Source organism: Eucyclogobius newberryi, unplaced genomic scaffold, assembly GCF_026437365.1.
Source record: "Eucyclogobius newberryi isolate DKJ021-1_F unplaced genomic scaffold, fEucNew1.0.hap1 SCAF_14, whole genome shotgun sequence".
Lineage (NCBI taxonomy): Eukaryota > Metazoa > Chordata > Actinopteri > Gobiiformes > Gobiidae > Eucyclogobius > Eucyclogobius newberryi.
Window position 1 is genome coordinate 26376405 of NW_027315768.1, and position 22036 is coordinate 26398440.

The following is a 22036-nucleotide window of genomic DNA, read 5'->3' on the forward strand; positions in this document are numbered from 1 at the left end:
CGCGTCTGTCTGTTCCTGGATGTGTCAATCAAAAGACATATCCTGAACTGTAAACAACTCAACTATACACAATTTGTTATTATGTTTGGGGTGCGTTCAGGTTCGTCCTTGTTTGGTTCAGGCTTGAGTTCAAGTTTAGTTCTAATGTAGACTTGGTTTGGTCCACTAATCCTGGTTTAGTCCTGTCTAATCCAGATTTTGCTCTAGGATTAGTCTCAGTTTAGTCTAGGGACAGTTCCAATTTTGAGCCCTGTGTCCCATGTCCCAGCAGATGTTTCCAAAACCATTGATTTGTCCCAGTTTTATTCAAGACATGTCCCAGTTGTCCCAGTTTTGACCACTTTGAGACCTTGGAACAGTAAAGAAGGGAATATATTGTCGGTTTTTTAGCCAAACTAGAGAAAATCTGGTTTTACAATAGCTAAAACACAAAAGATGCACTCATAAAAGTTTCTCAGATTATACATTGACTCACAAGCGAGCCGTGAAAAAGGTATGAATGATCGAGTGCATACAAAGTGTTTACTGTGTTTTTTACACTGTTATTATTACTTCCTGTCCCCTCCCGGGTGTGTCCCAGTTTTTAAATGTGATAATCTTGTCACCCTAGTTTAGTCCCAATGTTTCTGTAGTGTTATACATTTTTAAAGAGCACTATGCTCCCAAGGCCTCGTTTTCTCATATTTAAATATATATTAGAAAGCGAATCCATAATCCTCACCCTGGCTTTAAATTTAAACAGGCCCTAATTTTAATCTAATCCTACAACCAGGCTTTGCCCATAACCCAGCAGCATAATTGCCCTAAACTAAACTTTATTGAACTAAAAGGACCTTAACTTAACCAAAATAGGGTCCTGATTTGCTATAACCCTAGAACAAAGTGCTAACTATTAAGAAACGTGCTAACTAACAAAAAATGTCCATAAAATGTGCATTAATGACATATTTTCATAACAAATGTGGGAACATAGCAGCTAGCTTAGCCTGCGCATGCTACATTAGCTACAGTGCTAATGTGGAGATTTCATGAAATACATACGAATTGCACCAATAACTTTTGTTAATGTTGTGACAGTTTCATAGATTTGTGCACATAATATAGTGTTGTAGTCACAAACACAGTGACATCTGCACACTTCTGTTCACGTGCAGCCAGAGCGTGACCGCGCGAGACCAGTTACGTCATGTGTTATTAAGCTTTGTTTTAGCCTGGTGGTATTAACGAAGATGACTGCAAGCAAATTAAAATAACAATAATAATACTCTATAACTACTCACACACATGGATGACATTCTGATGAGGACAGTCCACAGAAAGTAACCAAATGTTATTCCAAACATCCAGATCACATTATAATCCAGGACTAGTAAAAGAAAGAGCTATGTATCTTATGTATCTTTGTCACTATAACTTTACTGTATCATTCAGAAAGTTTGATTTCATAAAGCGTGCAAACTATTGTGAATGAAAGTATTTGTAACACTGCTCACTGGTGTTGTATTGGTTAACAGTGTTTATTGACCTTTATTTATTGATTGATCGTGGTGTCTATAATATGCTAATCGTGAATAAACATAAACTCGGTATGTTTCTCTCAATGTAATTAGGCCCGAGCCCCAGCAGGGCGGAGGGCCTAAGCCCTCCGCCAAAGGCAGCGTTGCAACTGTCTGACCGTCTGACCAACTGTCTGACCGTCATACCTGTTTGGTACCCCGCCGCCCCTGGCAAGTACAGTGAACTAGCCCATGCCGAAGGCTACGCCCATTCACTCATTGTTGACAACAGCAGCGCGAAGCGCTGCATTCCTCCAAAAACACTCCTGGCATCGTCCCGTACGCGAGAGTCCATGCCGCAGGCATGTATCTGCTCAAATCAATGGAAGTCTATGGGGAGTGGGCGGGGCATCCCGACGGAATAGGGAGTGACGAGCGCGTAAGCGCTCGTAATGATGATTCCACCCCATGACGGCATCGGGAAGGCTTAGAGCTTTCAAACGATGTATAATTTGTTGTTATAGTGGAAACGGCTATATTGTTTTTGCTAAAAATATTATTATTAGGCCCGAGCAAAAGTACGCACTAAACGAGCACTTTACATTGAGATGACGACCGCGAAGCGGTCGTCATCCCCATATAAAGCACTCATTTGCGCTAAGTAGCTCACGAATACGTTCCCCATCTCTTGCATGTTCCATGCATATAAGCATGTAATGCAAAAATTGAACATTATTACTGTATAGAGGGCCAAAAACACAAAGTGGGCGGAGCCCACTCAAAATTAACGAAAGTACCCGTCAGTGACCAGGGACCCACACCATGAGGTAGAAAAGCGCGAGCGCTTTCCGAAAATGTATAGTTTATGATATTTGAAAAATGGGAAACATTGTTTTCGCATCGGAATATTATTAGGCCCGAGCCCCAGCAGGGCGGAGGGCCTATTGCTCCCGCAACGCTGCCGAAGGCAGCGTTGCAACTGTCTGACCAAAGATGCGGGCGCAGCCCGCATCTTTGGTACCCCGTCGCCCCTGGCAAGTACAGTGAACTAGCCCATGCCGAAGGCATGGATCATGCATACTTACTCCTGCTATGACAGAAATAGTCAACAATTAGTGAATGGGCGTAGTCCATTCACTACTTGTTGACAACAGCAGCGCGAAGCGCTGCATTCCTCCAAAAACCCTCCTGGCATCGTCCCGTACGCGAGAATCCATGCCGCAGGCATGGGCCATGCTTGTATCTGCTCAAATCAATGGAAGTCTATGGGGAGTGGGCGGGGCATCCCGACGGAATAGGGAGTGACGAGCGCGTAAGCGCTCGTAATGATGATTCCACCCCATGGCGGCATCGGGAAGGCTTAGAGCTTTCAAACGATGTATAATTTGTTGTTATAGTGGAAACGGCTATATTGTTTTTGCTAAAAATATTATTATTTTTATTAGGCCCGAGCGCCACAAGCTGGCGAGAGGCCTATTAATCTCGTAAGGCCGTGCGAAGCACGGCTGCGAAAGTGCACACGTAGTGCGCACAAAATCGAGCGCGAAGCGCTCGCCCACTTCCAAACACTCACTAACGCACTCCTTCACTCACGCACACGCTAAACGAGCACTTTACATTGGGATGACTCGCGGTCGTCATCCCCATATAAAGCACTCATTTGCCCTAAGTAGCTCACGAATACGTTCCCCATCTCTTGCATGTTCCGTGCATATAAGCATGTAATGCAAAAATTGAACATTATTACTGTATAGAGGGCCAAAAACACAAAGTGGGCGGAGCCCACTCAAAATTAACGAAAGTACCCGTCAGTGACCAGGGACCCACACCATGAGGTAGGAAAGCGCGAGCGCTTTCCCAAAATGTATAGTTTATGATATTTGAAAAATGGGAAACATTGTTTTCGCATCGGAATATTCTTCTTCTTCTTCTTCTTCTTCTCGGGACCAACCCCCCTATTTTTCACCCAGTGAACATTGACGAAAAGTCACAAAAATTTGCACACCTCTAAAAATCATGCCTCTCTACATTCTGGCTATTTCCCTTTTCTAAAATAAAAAAAATTGGCGCGTCAGCGCCCCCAAATGTACCAAAAATGCATTGAGAGATGGGAAATGACCCAAAAAAAATCTGATCGTAGAATCATGAAATTTGGCGCAGAGGTAGATGGTGACAAGAAAAGTAAAAAATATTATTACGGCAACGCCGTCCGCCCAACCAAATGTCGGCCATATTGCTTCAAAAATGGCTAAACATGATTTTGGAGTTTTTCCAAACGTCGTACTTTTACGAACTCCTCCCAGGGCGTTGGCCCTAAAAAGCTGAAATTTGGTGAAAATGCTACTGAGGAGTGGGACATCAAAAGTTATCCAAATTACATTGATACCTCTCACGGTCTCTGTGCGGCGAAGCCGCAAACTGTAGCTAGAATTTCAGAAATCTCCCATATTTAAAATTTCTGCCGTTTGCGCAGATAAAGTCCGAATTGCGTCAAATTAGAATCAGTTGTTAAACTCTTTGCCCTAAACCCACTTGAAGTGAAATAAATTCATTTGGCGCCACAGCGCCCCCTACAGATTTTATATGGAGGTTAAATGTTTAGTTTTGCGAAATTATATGAAATTTGACACACAACTCAATTTTAGCATCCCCATCAAAAAAGTCAATGAGAGCCATGTCATAATTGTTATGGCGTTGCCGTAACGATGACCGAAACCTTCCATGTTATTCCAATGGGGAAATCGCCAGAACATGTTTACACTTTATACTTTCACAAACTCCTCTTAGGGCGTTAGCCCTATTAACTGGAAATTTGGTGAGACTCATCTTCAGGATCAAAAGTGATCCACATTTTTATTCAAAGAGTCACAGTGTCTGTGCGGCAAAGGCGCACATTGTGCCAAGAATTCAAAATAAAATTGCTTTTTGATGGTAAAACAAAGGGGAGAAGATGTGACAGCGTCACAGATTCAGCAGTAGGCGTGATAAAAGGACAATTGGGCCGCGTTAGCGCCCCCTCCTCTTGCGGCGTGGCGGCGGCGTGGCGAGGGCCGATCATTGCCGCTTGCGGCTATATTTTTTATTATTTTTCTTGTTCTTCTGCTTTTTGAGCTCTAATTTGACCCCCTGAACATGCTCAAAAACTCACCAAACTTTGCCCAAAATTCAGAATCGGCGAAAAATTAGATTTTTTCAGGGCCATTTTTTTTTTCGTCAAAAAATGGCGCGACAGCGCCACCGACAAAAGTCAAAATACATTGCGCCTATGGGAGACGCCCCGAGGTCAACTTTGTCGTAAAGCTACGAAATTCGGGACACGCATTCCTCTCGTGAGGACAAAAAAAAAAATCGTTGTGACCACGCCCCCAGACTTACCCTATGGCCGCCATCTTCCTTTGAAAATGAAAACACGCTGTGTTAGCCATTTTGTTCACGTCAAACTTTGACGAACTCCTCCTAGGGCGTTTTGCCCACCAACTTCAAAATCGGCGGACGTCCTCTGGACAAGTGGGGCATCTAAAGTTATCCAATTTTTGGAGATACCTTTACCGGTCTGTGTGCGGCGCAGCCGCAAAGTTGGACAACTTATTTTGGAATATTGCAGGTCTAAAAATTGCTCCCATTTGATCAAAACCAGTCCGATTATGACCAAATTTGAATCAGTTGTTAAACTTTCTAGTTTGGACCAGTTTATGCTGACAAAATTTAAATGGGCGCGATAGCGCCCCCTACAGAGTGACCTTTAAATTAACATTGAAGGTCAAAAATTAGTTTTACCAAAATGTTCTAAACTTTACCCAAAATTCTATTTTGGCGTCCCGATCAAAAAAACCAATCAGACAAATGCCTTATTTTTTACGGCGTAGTCGTAGCGATGACATAAACTTCCCATGTTATCCCTATGGGAATACCGCTAAATCTCTCGAATATCAACATTTTTCTGTTTCACACTTTAACGAACTCCTCCTAGTGCGTTTTGCCCACCAACCTCAAAATCGGTGTACGTCCTCTAGACAAGTGGGGCATCTAAAGTTATCCACATTTTAAGGATAGCTTTTACGGTCTCTGTGCGACGGAGCCGCAAACGTTTCCCAGAATTCTGACTATTTGGCCTTCAGAGTGGCCTATAAGCAATAGAGTTATTCCAAATGACATGATATTTTGAACAAAATTCTAATTTGCCATCCTGATCATGAAAGTATGAGAGCCAAAGTCATATTTTGTACGGCGTAACCGTAGCGATGACAGAAACATCCCATGTTATCCTTATGGGAAAATCGTTGAATCGCTCAAATCACCACATTTTTACGCTTCACACTTTAACGAACTCCTCCCAGGGCGATTGTCCGATCAAGTTCATATTTGGAGAATATCATCTACACAAGCGGGGCATCAAAACTTACCCATATTTTGATTCTAAGTGCTACGGTCTCTGTGTGGCGGACCCGCAAATATATTTCAGAAATGGGAAAACAGCGAAATCTCTAAAATGACCACATTTTTACGCTTCACACTTTAACGAACTCCTCCTAGGGCGATTATCCGATCAAGTTCATATTTGGGGAGAATCATCTACACAAGCGGGGCATCAAAAGTTATCCATATTTTTATTCCAAGTGTCACGGTCTCTGTGCGCTGGAGCTGCACATTTGACCGATATTTGTGTTCATTTGCACTGGTTAAGCACAGCATTGTACATGTCCAATGTGTCGCTGTCTTAGTTCTTAGACAATTGCGTTAGCGCCAATTCTGTAAAATGCAGAGAGCAGAGTCGGAAGGCCGGTGGCCCGCGAGGGCCGTTGGATGCCGCTTGCGGCTTTAATTTTTATTGTTCTTCTTCTGCGCTTTGAGCTCTAATTTGACCCCCTGAACATGCTCAAAAACTCACCAAACTTTGCCCAAAATTCAGAATCGGCGAAAAATTTGATTTTTTCTGGGCCATTTTTTTTTTCCGTCAAAAAATGGCGCGACAGCGCCACCGACAAAAGTCAAAATACATTGTGCCTATGGGAGACGCCCCGAGGTCAACTTTGTCGTAGAGCTACGAAATTCGGGACACGCATTCCTCTCGTGAGGACAAAAAAAAAATAATATTGTGGCCACGCCCCCAGACTTACCCTATGCCCCCCATCTTCCTTTGAAAATGAAAACAAGCTGAGTTAGCCATTTTGTTCACGTCAAACTTTGACGAACTCCTCCTAGGGCGTTTTGCCCACCAACTTCAAAATCGGCGTACGTCCTCTGGACAAGTGGGGCATCTAAAGTTATCCAAATTTTTGGTATACCTTTTACGCTCTGTGTGCGGCGCAGCCGCAAAGTTGGACCACTTATTGCTAATCTAAAAATTGCTCCCATTTGATCAAAACGAGTCCGATTAGGACCAAATTTGAATCAGTTGTTAAACTTTCTAGTTTGGACCAGTTTATGATGACAAAATTGAAATGGGCGCGATAGCGCCCCCTACAGAGTGACCTTTAAATCAACATTGAAGGTCAAAAATTAGTTTTAACAAAATGTTCTAAACTTTACCCAAAATTCTATTTTGCCGTCCCGATCAAAAAAGCCAATCAGACAAATGCCTTAATTTTTACGGCGTAGTCGTAGCGATGACAGAAACCTCCCATGTTATCCCTATGGGAAAACCGCAAAATCTCTCAAATATCCACATTTTTATGTTTCACACTTTAACGAACTCCTCCTAGTGCGTTTTGCCCACCGACCTCAAAATCGGTGTATGTCCTCTAGACAAGTGGGGCATCTAAAGTTATCCAAATTTTAAGGATAGCTTTTTACGGTCTCTGTGCGACGGAGCCGCAAACGTTTCCCAGAATTCTGACTATTTGGCCTTCAGAGTGGCCTATAAACAATAGAGTTTTTCCAAATGACATGATATTTTGCACAAAATTCTAATTTGCCATCCAAATCATAAAAGTATGAGAGCCAAAGTCATATTTTGTACGGCGTAACCGTAGCGATGACAGAAACATCCCATGTTATCCTTATGGGAAAATCGCAGAATCGCTCAAATCACCACATTTTTACGCTTCACACTTTAACAAACTGCTCCTAGGGCGATTGTCCGATCAAACTCATATTTGGGAAAAATCATCTACACAAGCGGGGCATCAAAAGTTATTCATATTTTGATTTTAAGTGGTACGGTCTTTGTGCCGTGGAGCTGCAAATATACTGTCACAAATGGGACAAACGCTAAATCTCTGAAATGTTCACATTTACGCTTCACACTTTAACGAACTCCTCCGTGGGCAATAGCTCGATCAAGCTTAACTTTTGGGAATATCATCTACACAAGCGGGGCATCAAAAGTTATCCATATTTATATTCTGAGTGCTACGGTCTCTGTGCGGCGGAGCAGCACATTTGACTGACACTTGTGTTCATTTGCACTGGATTGGCCATGTCCAACGTGTCGCCGTCTGTCAAGTTCTTTTTTAATTCAACACAATAAGGGCGCCATCTTTATCAAGTCGAAAGCGCAGAGTCGGAAGGCCGGCGGCCCGCGAGGGCCGTTGGATGCCGCTTGCGGCTTTAATTGTAACTTGTGACATTTCTAGTCGTAATTTCTTTCTATCTAATCCATGTTCAATGAATAGAAGCAAAAGGCTGTTTTTTTCATTTGTTTGTTTTCTTGCTTTATTTTTTTCTTACAGAGTCACAGATTCACAAAGTCAAGTTAAATTGTCTGTCGGACAGCGTGTCAAAAAGAAAAACACTTAAACAATTTTCATGTTCTGAAGAAATGACACCGCCTTTATCAAAGTAAAACTCTTGTCTTAACATCTGCTCAGGGCAAAGAGGGATGACTTAGGCACAATTTTGAACGTTTTTAAAGAGTATTTAGCAAAACATAAGCGTTCGGAGGTGATGCGCGACAGGCGACGCCATTTTCTTTTCCAGTGTCTGAACTGAATTGCCGCCGTGCTGGATGTCGTTTTGTGTTTGACAGCTCATTTGTCAGTGCTTTAGGCGTCTGCTCGGCATCATCTTTTCACCGCAGCGACACGCCGAGCTGACTCGGAGGGCTCTCAGGTGGAAACGGCCCTGGACCTCTGCCCGAGCGCTCAAGTCTGGACTCCACACGCATATATTTGTCTTACGAACCGGGCCCGCGATCATGTTTGTGTCGGATGCTTTTCCGGAGCTGAAGATGGTGAAGCCTAAACGTCAAACTTTAGAGATGCACTGGTCTGCCACCTGCTCGTCTCCATGGAGATGAAACTTTATGGCGTTAAACTTGTTCTTGTTCCGAACTAAAAACAATGCACCTTTTCTCTGGGCGGCTTGAAAACAGTTTTGTAGGTTGTTTAGAATGTTATTTTTCCCTATGTAAAATAATACAACCGGAAGGACGGTACAATTAATGGCAACGTCCGTGGCAACTTCCGGAATGATGTCAATATGTTGTCATAATAATAATATATGATGTCATAATCTCGGATGGCGGGCAATGAAAAACGGCTGTGATATGATGCAGCTAAATTATGAGGTGATTTAAAGGCTTATTGTGTAACATTCCAGGCATAGCAATAGCAATAACCTCTGGCAGAAAAGTGACATAGTGCATCTTTAACCACAGCAAGGTTAAAGATGCACTCCCCACCTCGACTTATTCTTTTAGGTTTCAAAATGATGGGAAATCGGACTGTTGTCATAGCAATTATATCAGTTCCAAACATTATATCTTTTGAACGTGTATAAGTTCTGAAAATGTCGCATGTAACGTTCGTGTGATTGTCAGTTCGAGGGCTCGTGGAGATGGGAAAGTTGTCACCGTTTAAACGAGCAAAAACTTTCAAACTACAATCACAATAAAATATTGATCAGTCAGATGATGGAAAGGCACTGGAGAAGGGCTTGTGTAAGAATCCCTCGGCCCGAGCCCTTTGAATGGAAGAGCCTCCTCTGTGATTGCGCTAAATTGCTTGGAAATTGTGAAAATGTGTAAAACGCTGGCGTCTTTATTTCTCTTTGGGTGCCCTCTGCACAGCTCATAACAGAGAGATGTGTCTCATCAGAAAAAAAGCTGGTATAGTAAAGCACACAGGCACCAGAGACCTCCCGAGGCTAATAGAACAACTCTGGCTTTCCTCACGCTCTATTTACACCGCACTGGACCCAGAGCTCACACTAAACTCTCAAACAAAACTCTACTCCACACGGATGTATAGAAAGTTTTGTGATTTTACATACAAATGGTTTTGCTTTGACCTTTTTATGAGAAAAACTTTTAGAAAAAAACATGTACAGGTGACAAACATCCTCAGGTTGCTGGGTGACAATATCTAATAATCTGAATATGTGGATTTCTTGCACAATTCATTTAGATATTATAGATTAAAAAACGTATTTATTCAGACTGGCTTTTAACGCTCTGTAATGTAGAGACGCTTTATTTTGTACAGTTTGTTTTTACTTCATTTTATATTTTGTATTACCTTGATTCTTATTGTGAAACACTTTAGTAACTTTGAGTGTTGTAAAGGGTTCTCTAAATAAAGATTGATTGATTGATTGATTGAAGGATGATTTTAATTCGTTTTCAATGTTATGTGCATTATTCATTGTTTTGTACAAATTGTAAATCAGTCACTTTTTACTTGTGTAGCAATTTCCCCAAATACGTATTTCTTTACCACTTTGTACGTCTACTTGAGTAATATTATTTAATTATTATTTGAAGTAACAGTACTCTTACTTTATTACATTTTTGCACACTCACCTCTGACAATACGCACACTTCACAGCAGGTCAAAGATGATTACATTAGAGGAATTGTGTTGGACTTCAACAATGGGTCACGTAAATCTAAAAATCAAAATGGTTTGAAAGATCCAACATTTAATAAATAAACTTTACTGGAACAACGTTTGCTTCTGAACTTCAGACAGCAAAGTTCCACCACAGTTTGGACCGTTTTGAGAGTTCCTTTTGTAGCTGTAAACTGCGCACGGACATGATGCATTGGCTTCCCACAGGCATCATCTCTCACGACATTGTCTGTGTGCGTTTCCGTGATCAAATTCAAATCTGGCCTAAGCAAAAGAATGAATAAGTAAAGAAAATGTGTTCCAAAATAGTGAAATGATCGATCGTCTTTTGGAAACTGGCTGCAAACTGTAGCTTCGGGCGTAAAATCATCTACAAATACATTCATGATTTAGAGAACTACATCTACAACTCATTCCAGGCTCACAATAAAAATGTAATTAAAATGTATACAGTGGCTTCAAAAATCAGCAATGAAAAGCACAGCTAACTCAATGGAAAAAATTAAATTACAGTTGTGAATGGAAGCGTTCATTAACTTGTTTTTCTAACAGTGCGTGAAGGACAGACTGTGATGAGACTTGATTAAAATATATTATGCCGTACTCTAGTATCACCATTTACATCACTCTTAATAGACACTTGTGCGGGCGGTAATTGGAGCGAAGGTGTCAAAGTGATCAGGAGCGCTCGAGGGCTTAATAAGTAAATGTTAATGCGCTCGGAAAGTGAATTAAAAAATAAAAAACGCTCCCCTTCAGTGATTGCAAGCCAACAATTCCTGTGTATGTGGAGTTATGCGGTAAAGGTCTGCAGGATTCACACTGAGTCTCCGTGTGTGGGGGAAAAGAGCAACGTCGCTTGATTGCAATGTATGCTAATCCTAAACGCGCTGATTTACAACAGTGGAGTCGTGAGACAACAAAACGTTTCAATCAAAAGCCACACAAATAATTGTCACTTAACATTCACAACAGTCTGTCTTTTATTCCTTTTAATTATTGTTCAGTTGGGCCAAGTTCATAATTAGTCCAGGGTGCCCTTGGGAAACAGAGGCGATAAATACATTTTCTTCACAGTATATCCAACGACATATATTAAACGGTTTGTGTAAATGTAATAAAAACACCACTGCATTATGACCACCGCGACGTGAAGAGAATGACACAAACGGCGTCTTATTTAAAGGTGCATTGTGTCACTCTTTCTGGTGGAGGTCCATCTGCTTTGCCAGAAATGTTCCGCACTATGACAAAAAAAAAAGAAAAATCTGTGGTTGTCTCGTGTATGTTTGTCCAGGGGTTCCCAAAATGTTAAGGCCGGGACCCCTCAAAATAATAAAACCATCATAAAACTGACCCAAGACCCCCACAAATAAAGACAATTTAAATAGATTTAACCAGTTTAAAATGAGGTTTAACAGTATTTTTTCCAGTAGTTTAGGGCGTTATTGGACCCGATTTCACTCAAATCGAAAAATAAATTAAAGAGTCTCATAGTTTGACATTAAACCTTGGCATCATCTCCACTTTGAGAACCACTTAATTACCAAACTGGGGGGGGGGGGATGGGCGTGCGGGGCTATGTAAACAGAGACGTGGCAGTAAACGGTGAAAACTCAGGATGAATCGACTACAAGACTGCAGCACCAGTCGCCACCCCACAGATCTGACCTGTCACTTGTTCTGGTAACAGGTGGAGCGATTTAACGCCATACCCCGGACCATCCCAGACAAGGTAATAACATCTCCATGGAGACAAAGCGGCTGGCAGACATTCCCACCAGAAAAGTTACATAGTCCGACATAAGGGAAATGGAAAAAGATCACATTCGGAAGTAATTTGGAACTGGGTCAATTTAACGGACTTTGGACCAAATGGCACCAGTGTTTGACTCGCGGTTTGACTTTGTTTGTGTTTCTCCGCTGTGTTGATTGTGTTATTTTTGTTTTTTGCGTAGGGCTCTCTGGAAATGTTCTATGTTTCGTGTGTTTAAATCCTAAAAAATATTGAGTAAAAATAAAAGCAAAGTAACATAGTCCATCTCTATTTAAGGCATCTGTTTGTGGGTGAGATATACAGTATAATATTGAAAAAGTGAGCAATATTCCTCTGTGTGGATGTGTCATGACGCTCGGATAATTACTGGGTCTTTTCCATCAGTAGAAACAAACTAAAACGTATTTAATTTGCTCATTTAAAGCCACAAGATCAATATTAGCAAATGTGTGAACCCTCAACCTCTCAATGAACTGATAAGCGTCAACATTTGTCAACTTTTTCGTTTGGTTTTTGACGCCAAATACTGACAAATCGTAAACTGTAACGCTCTGAAACAACACCCAAAAGCCGTTTGTGTCACATTTCACGTATCACATGGCGCAGGTGGCCCAAACGTTACGCCTGAGCAGTGAGAATCTCAAAGCTCAGTCGACATACAAACAGCCGCGCTCACGCTCACTGATGCATAACGGCCGGTGGCACCAAAAAATAAATCTACACATTTCAACAATTCCCCATCTTATGTACAGTAACTCGGCGGCAGGGTCAGCGCGCGTCCTTCGTCTGGAGCGGTCGGCAGGGAGCGATGGGAGCCCACCTAGAGGATGATTTGGTTCTTGAAGCTGCGGTTGAGGTCTTTGTGTGGGAGGACGATGGAGTTGAGTATAATGACCTCGGCGGGGATGCTCACGTTACAACCTGCGGAGATAAAGCCAGGCCGGAGTGAGTCCTGGCTCAGCGCTTGTCAAAAATGGTGTTTATAGAGCTGCTGTAAAAAAGGCGTTTCATTACTTCTATCGATAATGCGAATAAATTGTCCCCCGCTCGGCCAAACCGACCACAAATATTAAACGAACAGTATTGTGTAAAAGTGCGCGGCAATTTATTTCTTATTCATTTTGGGGACAGTGCATATTAATGAGCAAATGTGTTGTTTTGTTTGGAAAGATGTTAACGTCTTCAAGAAATGTTTGGAATTCATAAAAGATTCATCAAAAACACAACAACAATGATAATAATAATCATCATAATCATAATAATTCAGTTACAAAACCTTTATAGCATCAGAATGTCATGTATCATTTAGTTATGCATCGTGTTTTTCTACATTATTAACACTGTATTACTATAAAAAAAAACAGTTTTAATCAGGCTCATGTGAGATTTAATAAAGAATATACTGTGTTTAAATGCAGAGGAATACTAAAACATGTTTCAGCCCGACACTAATATCAATGCATTTGCTTATGATTTATGACATCACAGCTGTGAATGCGTTTGAGCGACGAGAGGGGAAGACGTTACCTAGAATAGTGATGGACGGAGTGAGTTTGCCTTCTCTGAACAACGTTTCGCTGTCGATTTTTGCATACGGGTCGTTGGGGTTGGGGTCGCTGGGCGTTCCCTCCACTCGGGCCCATTTACCGATGGTGCTTTCCCATCCCACAATGCTGTTCAGAACACAGCAGTGGTCCTGGAGGAGGAGAGGGGTCAGAGGTCGGCACGGGTACTAATACTCAAGCTGTCTATTAGAAGAAGCAAGAACGACTACGGTGAAAATATAGCCAGCATTTAATTGAAGATAGACAAGAAAAAAGGCTGCAACAGTTTGCGATTATTTTCTCGATTTGTCAATTTGTCAAAACAATTATTTCTATTGAACATCGAGACGGTTTAAATACATTGTCAACATAACAAAAGCTGAAATATGGTGACTGAAGGCTTCTAGACAATATTTACAAATAATATACGGTATTTTCCGAACTATAAGTCGCACTGGAGTATAAGTCGCCAAAAAAATGCATAATAGAGAAGAAAAAAACTTATATAAGTTGCACTGGAGTATGAAATGCGGTTGTAAGTGTGAAAATAAGAAATAATGTCACATATAAGTCGCTCTGGAGTATAAGTATATAAAAATAAATATAAAAATATAAGTCGCACCCCGGCCAAAACTATGAAAAATGGTGCAACTTATATTACGGAGAATACGGTAAGTGTTTTATTGGTGAAAATCAGAATTCTTTTTTTTTGTATGGACATTTTGATTTAATATTGCCAGTGTTTTTGATATGAAATAATCTTTTTCTATGTGTTTTAGAGTCTCTGAAGTCCAAATATTGCTTACGTTTATCAAAAGACGACAATAATTAGTAAAGATTAGTAAATTAGTTGCTTTTTCCCTGAGACTGATGTTTATATTCTTTACTCTGATGCTGAGGAAAACACCGGCGTGATATCTTTAGTTTGTTGTGATATAAATTATGCATTTGCGAGGATGTTTACATTCAAGCTACAATAGAGAATTGGTGTTTATCTTTCGAGCATTTCTCACGTAACAAATTGCCCTTGTGAGCAAAAACAATGCCATCAATATGTCGGAAGAAGCCTAAAGTCATTGCGGAGGCTCAGAGTCGTCACTAGAGACACCAGATTAAATTAAAGCAGCTCACAAATCATTAGAGATGACAGCTTTGTACAGAACGACCGCGACCACATTTGTGCAGTGACGGAAAAGTTTAAGATAAATACAGAGGGTGTCACAGTTGAATTGTGGGCAACGTTACCAATAAAACATGGAAACGTCGCACTTTGTAAGCAGATCCATTTAGCATTTCTTTAATTTCCACGGCATGAACTCCGTCAGCGTGATTCATAATGCGTCGACGCGCCTGATGATATCTACTAAATAACTCAAACGCGCACTCGCCGACACAGACGACACAGTTTCACGGCTTTGTCACGAGTTCACATCCACTCACTTGCAGCGTGGCGTTGTGAAGAATGATGGATTCTCGTACTCTGACCCCGGCGCCGATCGTCACTCCCGTCCCAATCGACACGTTTGGGCCCAGCTGGACGGAGAATACGGAGAAACTGTTAGAACGTGCTGCACTCTCAACGTTACTCCTGAACACACGGCGTGACCTCACCGTCGCCGTGGGGTCGATATTCGCAGTGGGGTGAATGTAAACGTTACCTACGACAGAAACGACATACGGTCAGTACGGAGATCTGCGCTGGTCAGAGACATATGTGTAAGTGAAGGAGCATTACCGCTAATTTTGGGGCCTCCGTGCTTGTTTGTGGCCAAACGCTCAAGGTGACTCGTGTGGTACTGGTTGAGATACAGTCGACTGGCATAGATTGCAGACCTGAAGGAAAGAAGAGGAAGGAAAGGAAGGAAAGAAATAAAAGGAAAGGAAGGAAGGAAGGAAGGAAAGGAAGAAAAGAAGGAAATAAATAAAAGGAAGGAAGGAAAGAAAAAAGAGAAAAGAAAAAAGGAAAGGAAAGAAAGAAGGAAGGAAGGAAAGAAAAGAATGAAAGTAAAGAAGGAAGGAAGAAAAGAAGAAAAGAAAGGAAGAAAGAAAGAAAGGAAGAAGGGAAGGAAAGAAGGGAAAAGGAAAATAGGAAAGAAAGAAAGAAGGAAAGAAAAGAAGGAAGGAAGAAAGAAAGAATAGGAAAGAAGGAAAGAAAAGAAGGAAGGAAGAAAATGAAAGAAGGAAAGAGAAGAAGGAAGGAAAGAGAAAAAGGAAGGAAGAAAAGAAGTAAAGAAAGAAAGAACATCTTTTATATTTTTCTCAACATGAAATGATAAGATGATGACAACATCTGAAACTTTCAATGTGATGTGACCTTCTATCCAACATCTTGATGAGGATGTAAACGCAGACACTCACCCGGCTGATTTAATCTGGCTCCAGAAGCCCAGGGTCTTGTACACGTACAGTTTCCCTTGTCCCGCCAGAGCAGTGAAAATGTCCTGCTCCAGGCGTATGTGCTCCGCTCTGTGCCATCCATTATTCGGCTCTTCTCTGCAAAAGACGAGTCGAACATCAGCACAAAGATACGTTCAGTGAAGAGAGGAGGACGGTCTAAAAGCCACTTGGTGGATATGTAACTATTCGGCTGGAGATAGTAAAAAAGGTTTCAGAGGTAGTAATGTTTTTGTCTCCAGGAGTCATTTTCAATCTGTGCATAACGGCTCCAACAGGGTCATCGGGTAAGAAGGACAAGGCTGTTTCAGGCTGTTTTGATCTAGCTCAGGGCCGTATACATATCCAGCCACTCAGTTCAGTGACTTCAGATTGAAAATGACATTTGAATGGTAGTCTCCTGGATGAATGAGGGATCACAGACTTATTCCAGTGGAGGGTTCACCATCTGCTTCACATTCGCTGTGGCTTCCTCTGCTCGTCTCCATGAGAATACTGATGTTAATGCTATGACTGGAATCATCCACAGTAGGGCTTTAAACGTATCCATGGAGATCAGCAGGTGGCGAATCCTCAACCAGAAAGTCACATGGTGCACTTTTCATGTACTGTTAAAGTTCATCATTTTCTCCCCTAAATCTGGGCCTGGAGAATAAATAAGTTGCATTTCTCTCAACTTAAAATGCACGAGCATGTTGATGGGGTCAGTGCTGACTTGATAGCAAAGCTGATTAGCTAATGTTGAAAACTGCAGGCGAGAGTCCTGCACGCTCCATATTAATCAGTCCAGGTCTCTGATATTGCACATTGTGAGAGCCTCGAGATGAAACAGTCTCTTAAAATATTCATTTCATCAATATTTAACAGATAGCAACCCATAATCGAAGTTCTACTGAAAAGCAGGGGCGCTGCTTTAAGGCAAAGTGGGCCCCATGAGAGATTGTAGTATTAAGCTTATAGAGTTTCAAACAAGCGTCTGTGATGTGCTGAGGGAAAAGGTGAAGAATCACTGCAGACTTTGCAGGAGTGAGATGAGGGAGAACGGCCTTGGATGACCACAACGCAACTTAAAACGAATCACGTCCATGAGAATTTAATTAGGAAAAGCAAGTGCACGTGGTTAAAATCGCTCATGCAAAGTGACTGCGGTGGAATACACGTTTGAAGCAAAGAAACAAAGAAATACATCGACATTTTCACTGGCAACTCACTGCTACTTCAAAATGTACAAAGCTACGAGGACTAGACAAGAATACTACTGCTATTATACAGGGAAACCAAGAGAGCCTTTTGAATATGAAAACCGGATACAACATTATGACTTCAAAGAAAATCACATTAATGGGACAAATTTTGCAGTTTTATATCAATCCTACACAAGAATCTATATGAGAACTATGATAAGACCACATATACTATTGAAGGAACTACAAATGTTTTCTGTTCCTTAAGAAAAAGACTGTATTTATTCTTATTATCGTTGCAGTTTGTGACATTTGACATACAAAATCATGCAGCGCCTGGAGGAGTCTGAAAATGGAATAATAATGACCCCGACCGACCCTCCAACGAGCTCATGCAGATAAAGACCTGGGCAGAGACTCTACGGTCATTAATTGAATTTGACTGCTGTGATTTGTTTTGGTACTTTGTCTTCTTTTAATTATGTTCCACCTTTTGTCTGAAATGAAGTAAATCAAATTATCTAAATTGGTTTTGAATGTCTTTTCCTTAAAGGCACGGCGTGGAACTTTCTGGTGGTGGAAAGTCACATAGATCCAAAATGAAAAAAAGTTTTGGTTTATTTTGTAGCTAAAAAGTAACGTAATGTGCCTTTAATATCAAAATCGAGTTTGGCAAACAAAATAACTCATATACACTTACAATCTGTTTATTTGATTGAATATGACTTGGAATATTTAAGTCAAGTCGCGTCAAGAAAACTGCAATTTCCATCTAAAATACGGTATTTCCGGACTATAAGTCGCACCAGCCAAAAAATGCATAATAGAGAAGAAAAAAAACATAATATAAGTTGCACTGGAGTATGAAATGCGGTTGCAAGTGTGAAAATAACAAATAATATCACATATAAGTCGCTCCGGAGTATAAGTATAAATATAAGTACAAGTCGCGGCCAAAACGATGAAAAGAGGTGCTTATAGTCCGGAAAATACGGTACAAGGTTTGTAACTGCGCAGAAAGATGCACTGCAGACTACAAACAAACAGAGCTTTGAGAAACAGGAAGAGAAGTAGCAAAAACACTGCACACTTTTTTGTGTTTTTCTTTCATAGGGCTCACACCACACAGTCAGTGCACTAACCACACCGTGCAACCCACACCAACCCACTTACCCGTCGTATGGAAATCTGATGAAGTGACAGAAATCATCAAGGAATGGAAAGGGAAGAGGAGAAATGAAGCACACAAACGTAAACGGTGAGTTGCACGCTTATATGGGGCAAACGGAAACACGACTCACAACAACATGTCCTGCTGGTTCTTCTGGAAAACGGCCCCGATGTGCTTAAAGATGTCCGGGTGAAACAGGTAGATCCCGCAGTTGATTATGTCGCTGACGAATGTACTGGGCTTTTCAACGTAGTGCTGGACCTACAGAAACAAATATTATGGACTTATGTTGTATAAAGATGCTTGTTATCTTTATGGTTACAGAATAAACAGTGGGTATGAGCGTGAACTACCCTCCATCACCACTAGGGGCCTGTCAGGACCGCCTAAACTGGAGGATTTTTGCCTATTGTGCATGTTTTTTTTATTCTGAATGAAGTAATGTATTTATTAGGGACAACAAAACATATATATATCAATACAGTGAAAAATTCAGACATGGAACAGCTTTGATTGATCTTTATTTAGGCCCGGGCCCTTTATGTCAAGTCTGTTTCACAGCAAAATGTTTGATATTAAGGTCAAGGTGGCAGAGAATTTTTAATGTACAAACACCGGTATTTCCTGATAAATCTTTAGAAATTGAAACTTGAAACTGGGATATCCAAACATATGTACTTTTGATTAAATATAGTGTGTTTTTATCTATATTACACTTCTCACAGAGTTTTTGTTTTGTTGTTTTGTTTTTGTTTATAAGAGTTTTGTTTATAAGAGTTCTTCTATTAAGAGTGTTTTTTAAACTTCCTATAAGTTATCTGTCCTTTTCCTCTGTATCTTCCTGCGTTGCAACAATGAAATTTCCCCATGTGTGGACAATAAAGGAATATCTTATCTTCTCTTATGTAAACTATTTCATGATTGTGATCTATCGTGAAGGCAGTTGTAAAGCAGTAATTAAGAAGGAAGCATTACCTCATTTGTTTCTTCATTTGCAACAATGCAGCCATAATTTAGGGACTGCTTTCTGTTCGCCTGATAAGACAAGAGAGAAAACTGAAATACCGTAGTAGGATTCCTCATAGTTTTTAAGCATAGCAACACTTGGGGTCTTACTGTAGTGCCGAGGATAACAAAGCTGTTTGGTTCTCCGTGTTCCTTCTGAAAGGTGAGCATTTCCGTGAGAGGAAAGGCTGAACAGACATCTGCATTGAGCACAAAGAAAGCCTCCGGACTTCCCGAAACGATCTGATCTCTGAAGTGATAGATGCCTCCTCCGGTGCCCAAGGCCGAGTATTCCTGTAAATACCTGCAGCACGTCGAAATCAAGCATATTTATAAACACATGACATGGTGGTATTTCTATCATCCATAACTTTGAAATCATAATATTCTAAAAGTCATAATCCATTTTATACTGAGACTACGGTGGCAAAAATTAGCCATATTTTAATTATTTATTTAATACAGTTTAGCCATGGGTTTCAGAATGATGAAACTGAGGACTGTTGACATGATGATTCGCAGTTTAAAACATTTTCTCTTTTGAGCGTGAAAAAGTCCTCACAATGTTGCATACGTAGAACAGGATGCACAAAAAAGCACTTATTACAGATTAAATACAGTTCTACTTATGTTTATGACAACAGTACAAGCATAAAGTATCATTAGTTTGAATCTCCAAAGAGAAGTTGCATATTTTGCACATTTACAGGGCCCACACATAAAAAAATGTGGCATATTAATCAGAATGACTTTCATTGTCTTACATTTTAATTACCAGTACTAGTTTCTTCTGTTTTTGTACTGTCTAAATTTACCCATTGTGTGATGAAGAAAAGTTCTCTCATCTTGTTTTGCAAACCTAGGTTCTCATTTATAAAACATAATGTGGAATCCTTATTAAAAAAAATACCTGAGAACTCAACTTAAAAATAGACAAATTTAAAAAACAGTGGACAAAATGGGACAATTATTCAGATTTCAATACGCTCAAATTCCTCTTTTGTATTTTTGTTTTTTTCTGATGCCACTCCCTTATTTTCTCCTTGCCTCATGTTCTACCTGGTCCAGCTTGTTTTTTGTAAGTTTTTTGTGTTTTTCCCCCCCTTCCTGTTACTGCTGTTGTGTTGTTGCTTTGTTTACCTGATTGAAATCTTAAATTGCTGCTGTGCATTGACAAGAAATCGGGTTAACTCTTCATTAGGTTGGTAAAAGCCAATAAGCAAAATTTCCTTCATATTTGGGACCTGTAAAAAAAAACAAGTAGAACCAAAAGCACAATGAGACGCAGTGGATCTTGGAATCACTCAAAAGATACACGTGTCATTTCTCACTTTGGCACAGGCCTCGATGTGATGTTGCAACATGGGGACTCCGGCAACAGGAAAAAGAGGTTTGGGGACTTCAAATGACAGCGGCCTAAACCTGGTGCCTGGAACGTGAACAGATGTAAGAAATATCCATTTTAACATACATTTACTTTTGTTTTTATTGTGTCATTTAAATAACAATTTGATTTGTAATGTAGTCAATCTCTCTGGAACCAAAATACAACTGTTTCACAACCAACGTCCATTTACTAAATAAACTTGGAATGATTTCAGGTTTAAAAATGTGAAATTTAGTGGTATTTTCATGTCCTTTGTAGCCAATTGTACTTTCTTGATGTTTCATGGTCTGGATGCTTTTAGACAGAACCATTAAACAAGCAAATACAAGCAGTCACCGACGATATACTATTAAACAGATGTATTTGCCCCAGAGTTTGTGTGTGTGTTTTTGCATTTAATAAGAGTTAGCGTGTACTCGGAGTGTTGTACTATGCAGATACTCATCATTACTCAAGATACAATCATCTAAACACCTTATAAGGTCATTATTATACTTTCCTACCATGAAGAATACAACAACACCAACAACACCGTTGTAGCCAACGTAAATAGCCATTTGGTTGCAATACTCTGGCTCAGTGAGTGAAGGTGTCATGTCATTAAACACGTGTAGTTTTGTTTGTTTGTTTGTTTTCCAGCTGACTGATAATGTGCCACGTCAGTGATAACAACAAGAGCTCGGGAGGGCTCAAAGCAGCTACTGATACTGCTTTAATATGAATACAAATCTACTAAACAAACAGAACAATATTAAGACGACTGTAGAGAAGTCTTACCCTTTTGTGGGCCACCGATTAAAACCACAGCTTTTAACATTTTGAATGAACAGGTTAGAGACAGCTCAGCCTGGGCTCCACGGAGGACACTTCCGCATTACGTCCTACGTCAGAGGTAATACCAGCGCGTGTGGTATAGAACGCTAGAGGAAATGCGCCATAGCAACATTGAGTTCCGGTAGTCATGGTTTGAAACTCAAGAACTCATGTTTTCTCTTAAAAAGTTTTAAAATGTGACTTTTCATATTTGCTCTTCATCTACAGCCCTAAGTTCTGGAAAAATGTATGTATACTTTATTTGGGGCAGTATATTATTATTTTATTTAAGTAAACAGAATAATAATCAATGGTTCTGACTTAACACAATACTGTCTGTGGTGTATTGAGACACATACTGTACATATTTTATTTTTGCATACAATATTATTATAATGCCTCAAACAGACAGGTAAAGGACCAGTCTACTTAATCTCTTTAATGTGCTATAGCTGCAAATAATAACAAGAGACGCT

At 40.5% G+C, this 22036-nt stretch overlaps 1 protein-coding gene across 2 annotated transcripts; it reads right to left on the reverse strand.

The window, feature by feature from the left end:
* Positions 1-11251: 11251 nt before the first annotated feature.
* gmppaa (GDP-mannose pyrophosphorylase Aa) lies at positions 11252-21667 on the reverse strand. Of its 2 annotated transcripts, XM_072445154.1 has the most exons (13): positions 21525-21667; positions 20692-20789; positions 20501-20604; positions 19472-19664; positions 19331-19390; positions 18486-18616; positions 18358-18372; positions 15965-16099; positions 15342-15439; positions 15218-15264; positions 15047-15139; positions 13590-13758; positions 11252-12983 (listed from the first exon to the last, which is right to left on the reverse strand). In XM_072445154.1, the coding sequence occupies exons 1-13, from the start codon at positions 21562-21564 to the stop codon at positions 12883-12885; spliced, it is 1284 nt and encodes a 427-aa protein (XP_072301255.1). In that variant the 5' UTR covers positions 21565-21667; the 3' UTR covers positions 11252-12882. The 2 variants fall into 2 exon arrangements, with proteins under 2 accessions (XP_072301255.1, XP_072301256.1); XM_072445155.1 differs by lacking the exon at positions 18358-18372 and having other exon boundaries at positions 11256-12983.
* Between the last annotated feature and the right edge of the window lie 369 nt (positions 21668-22036).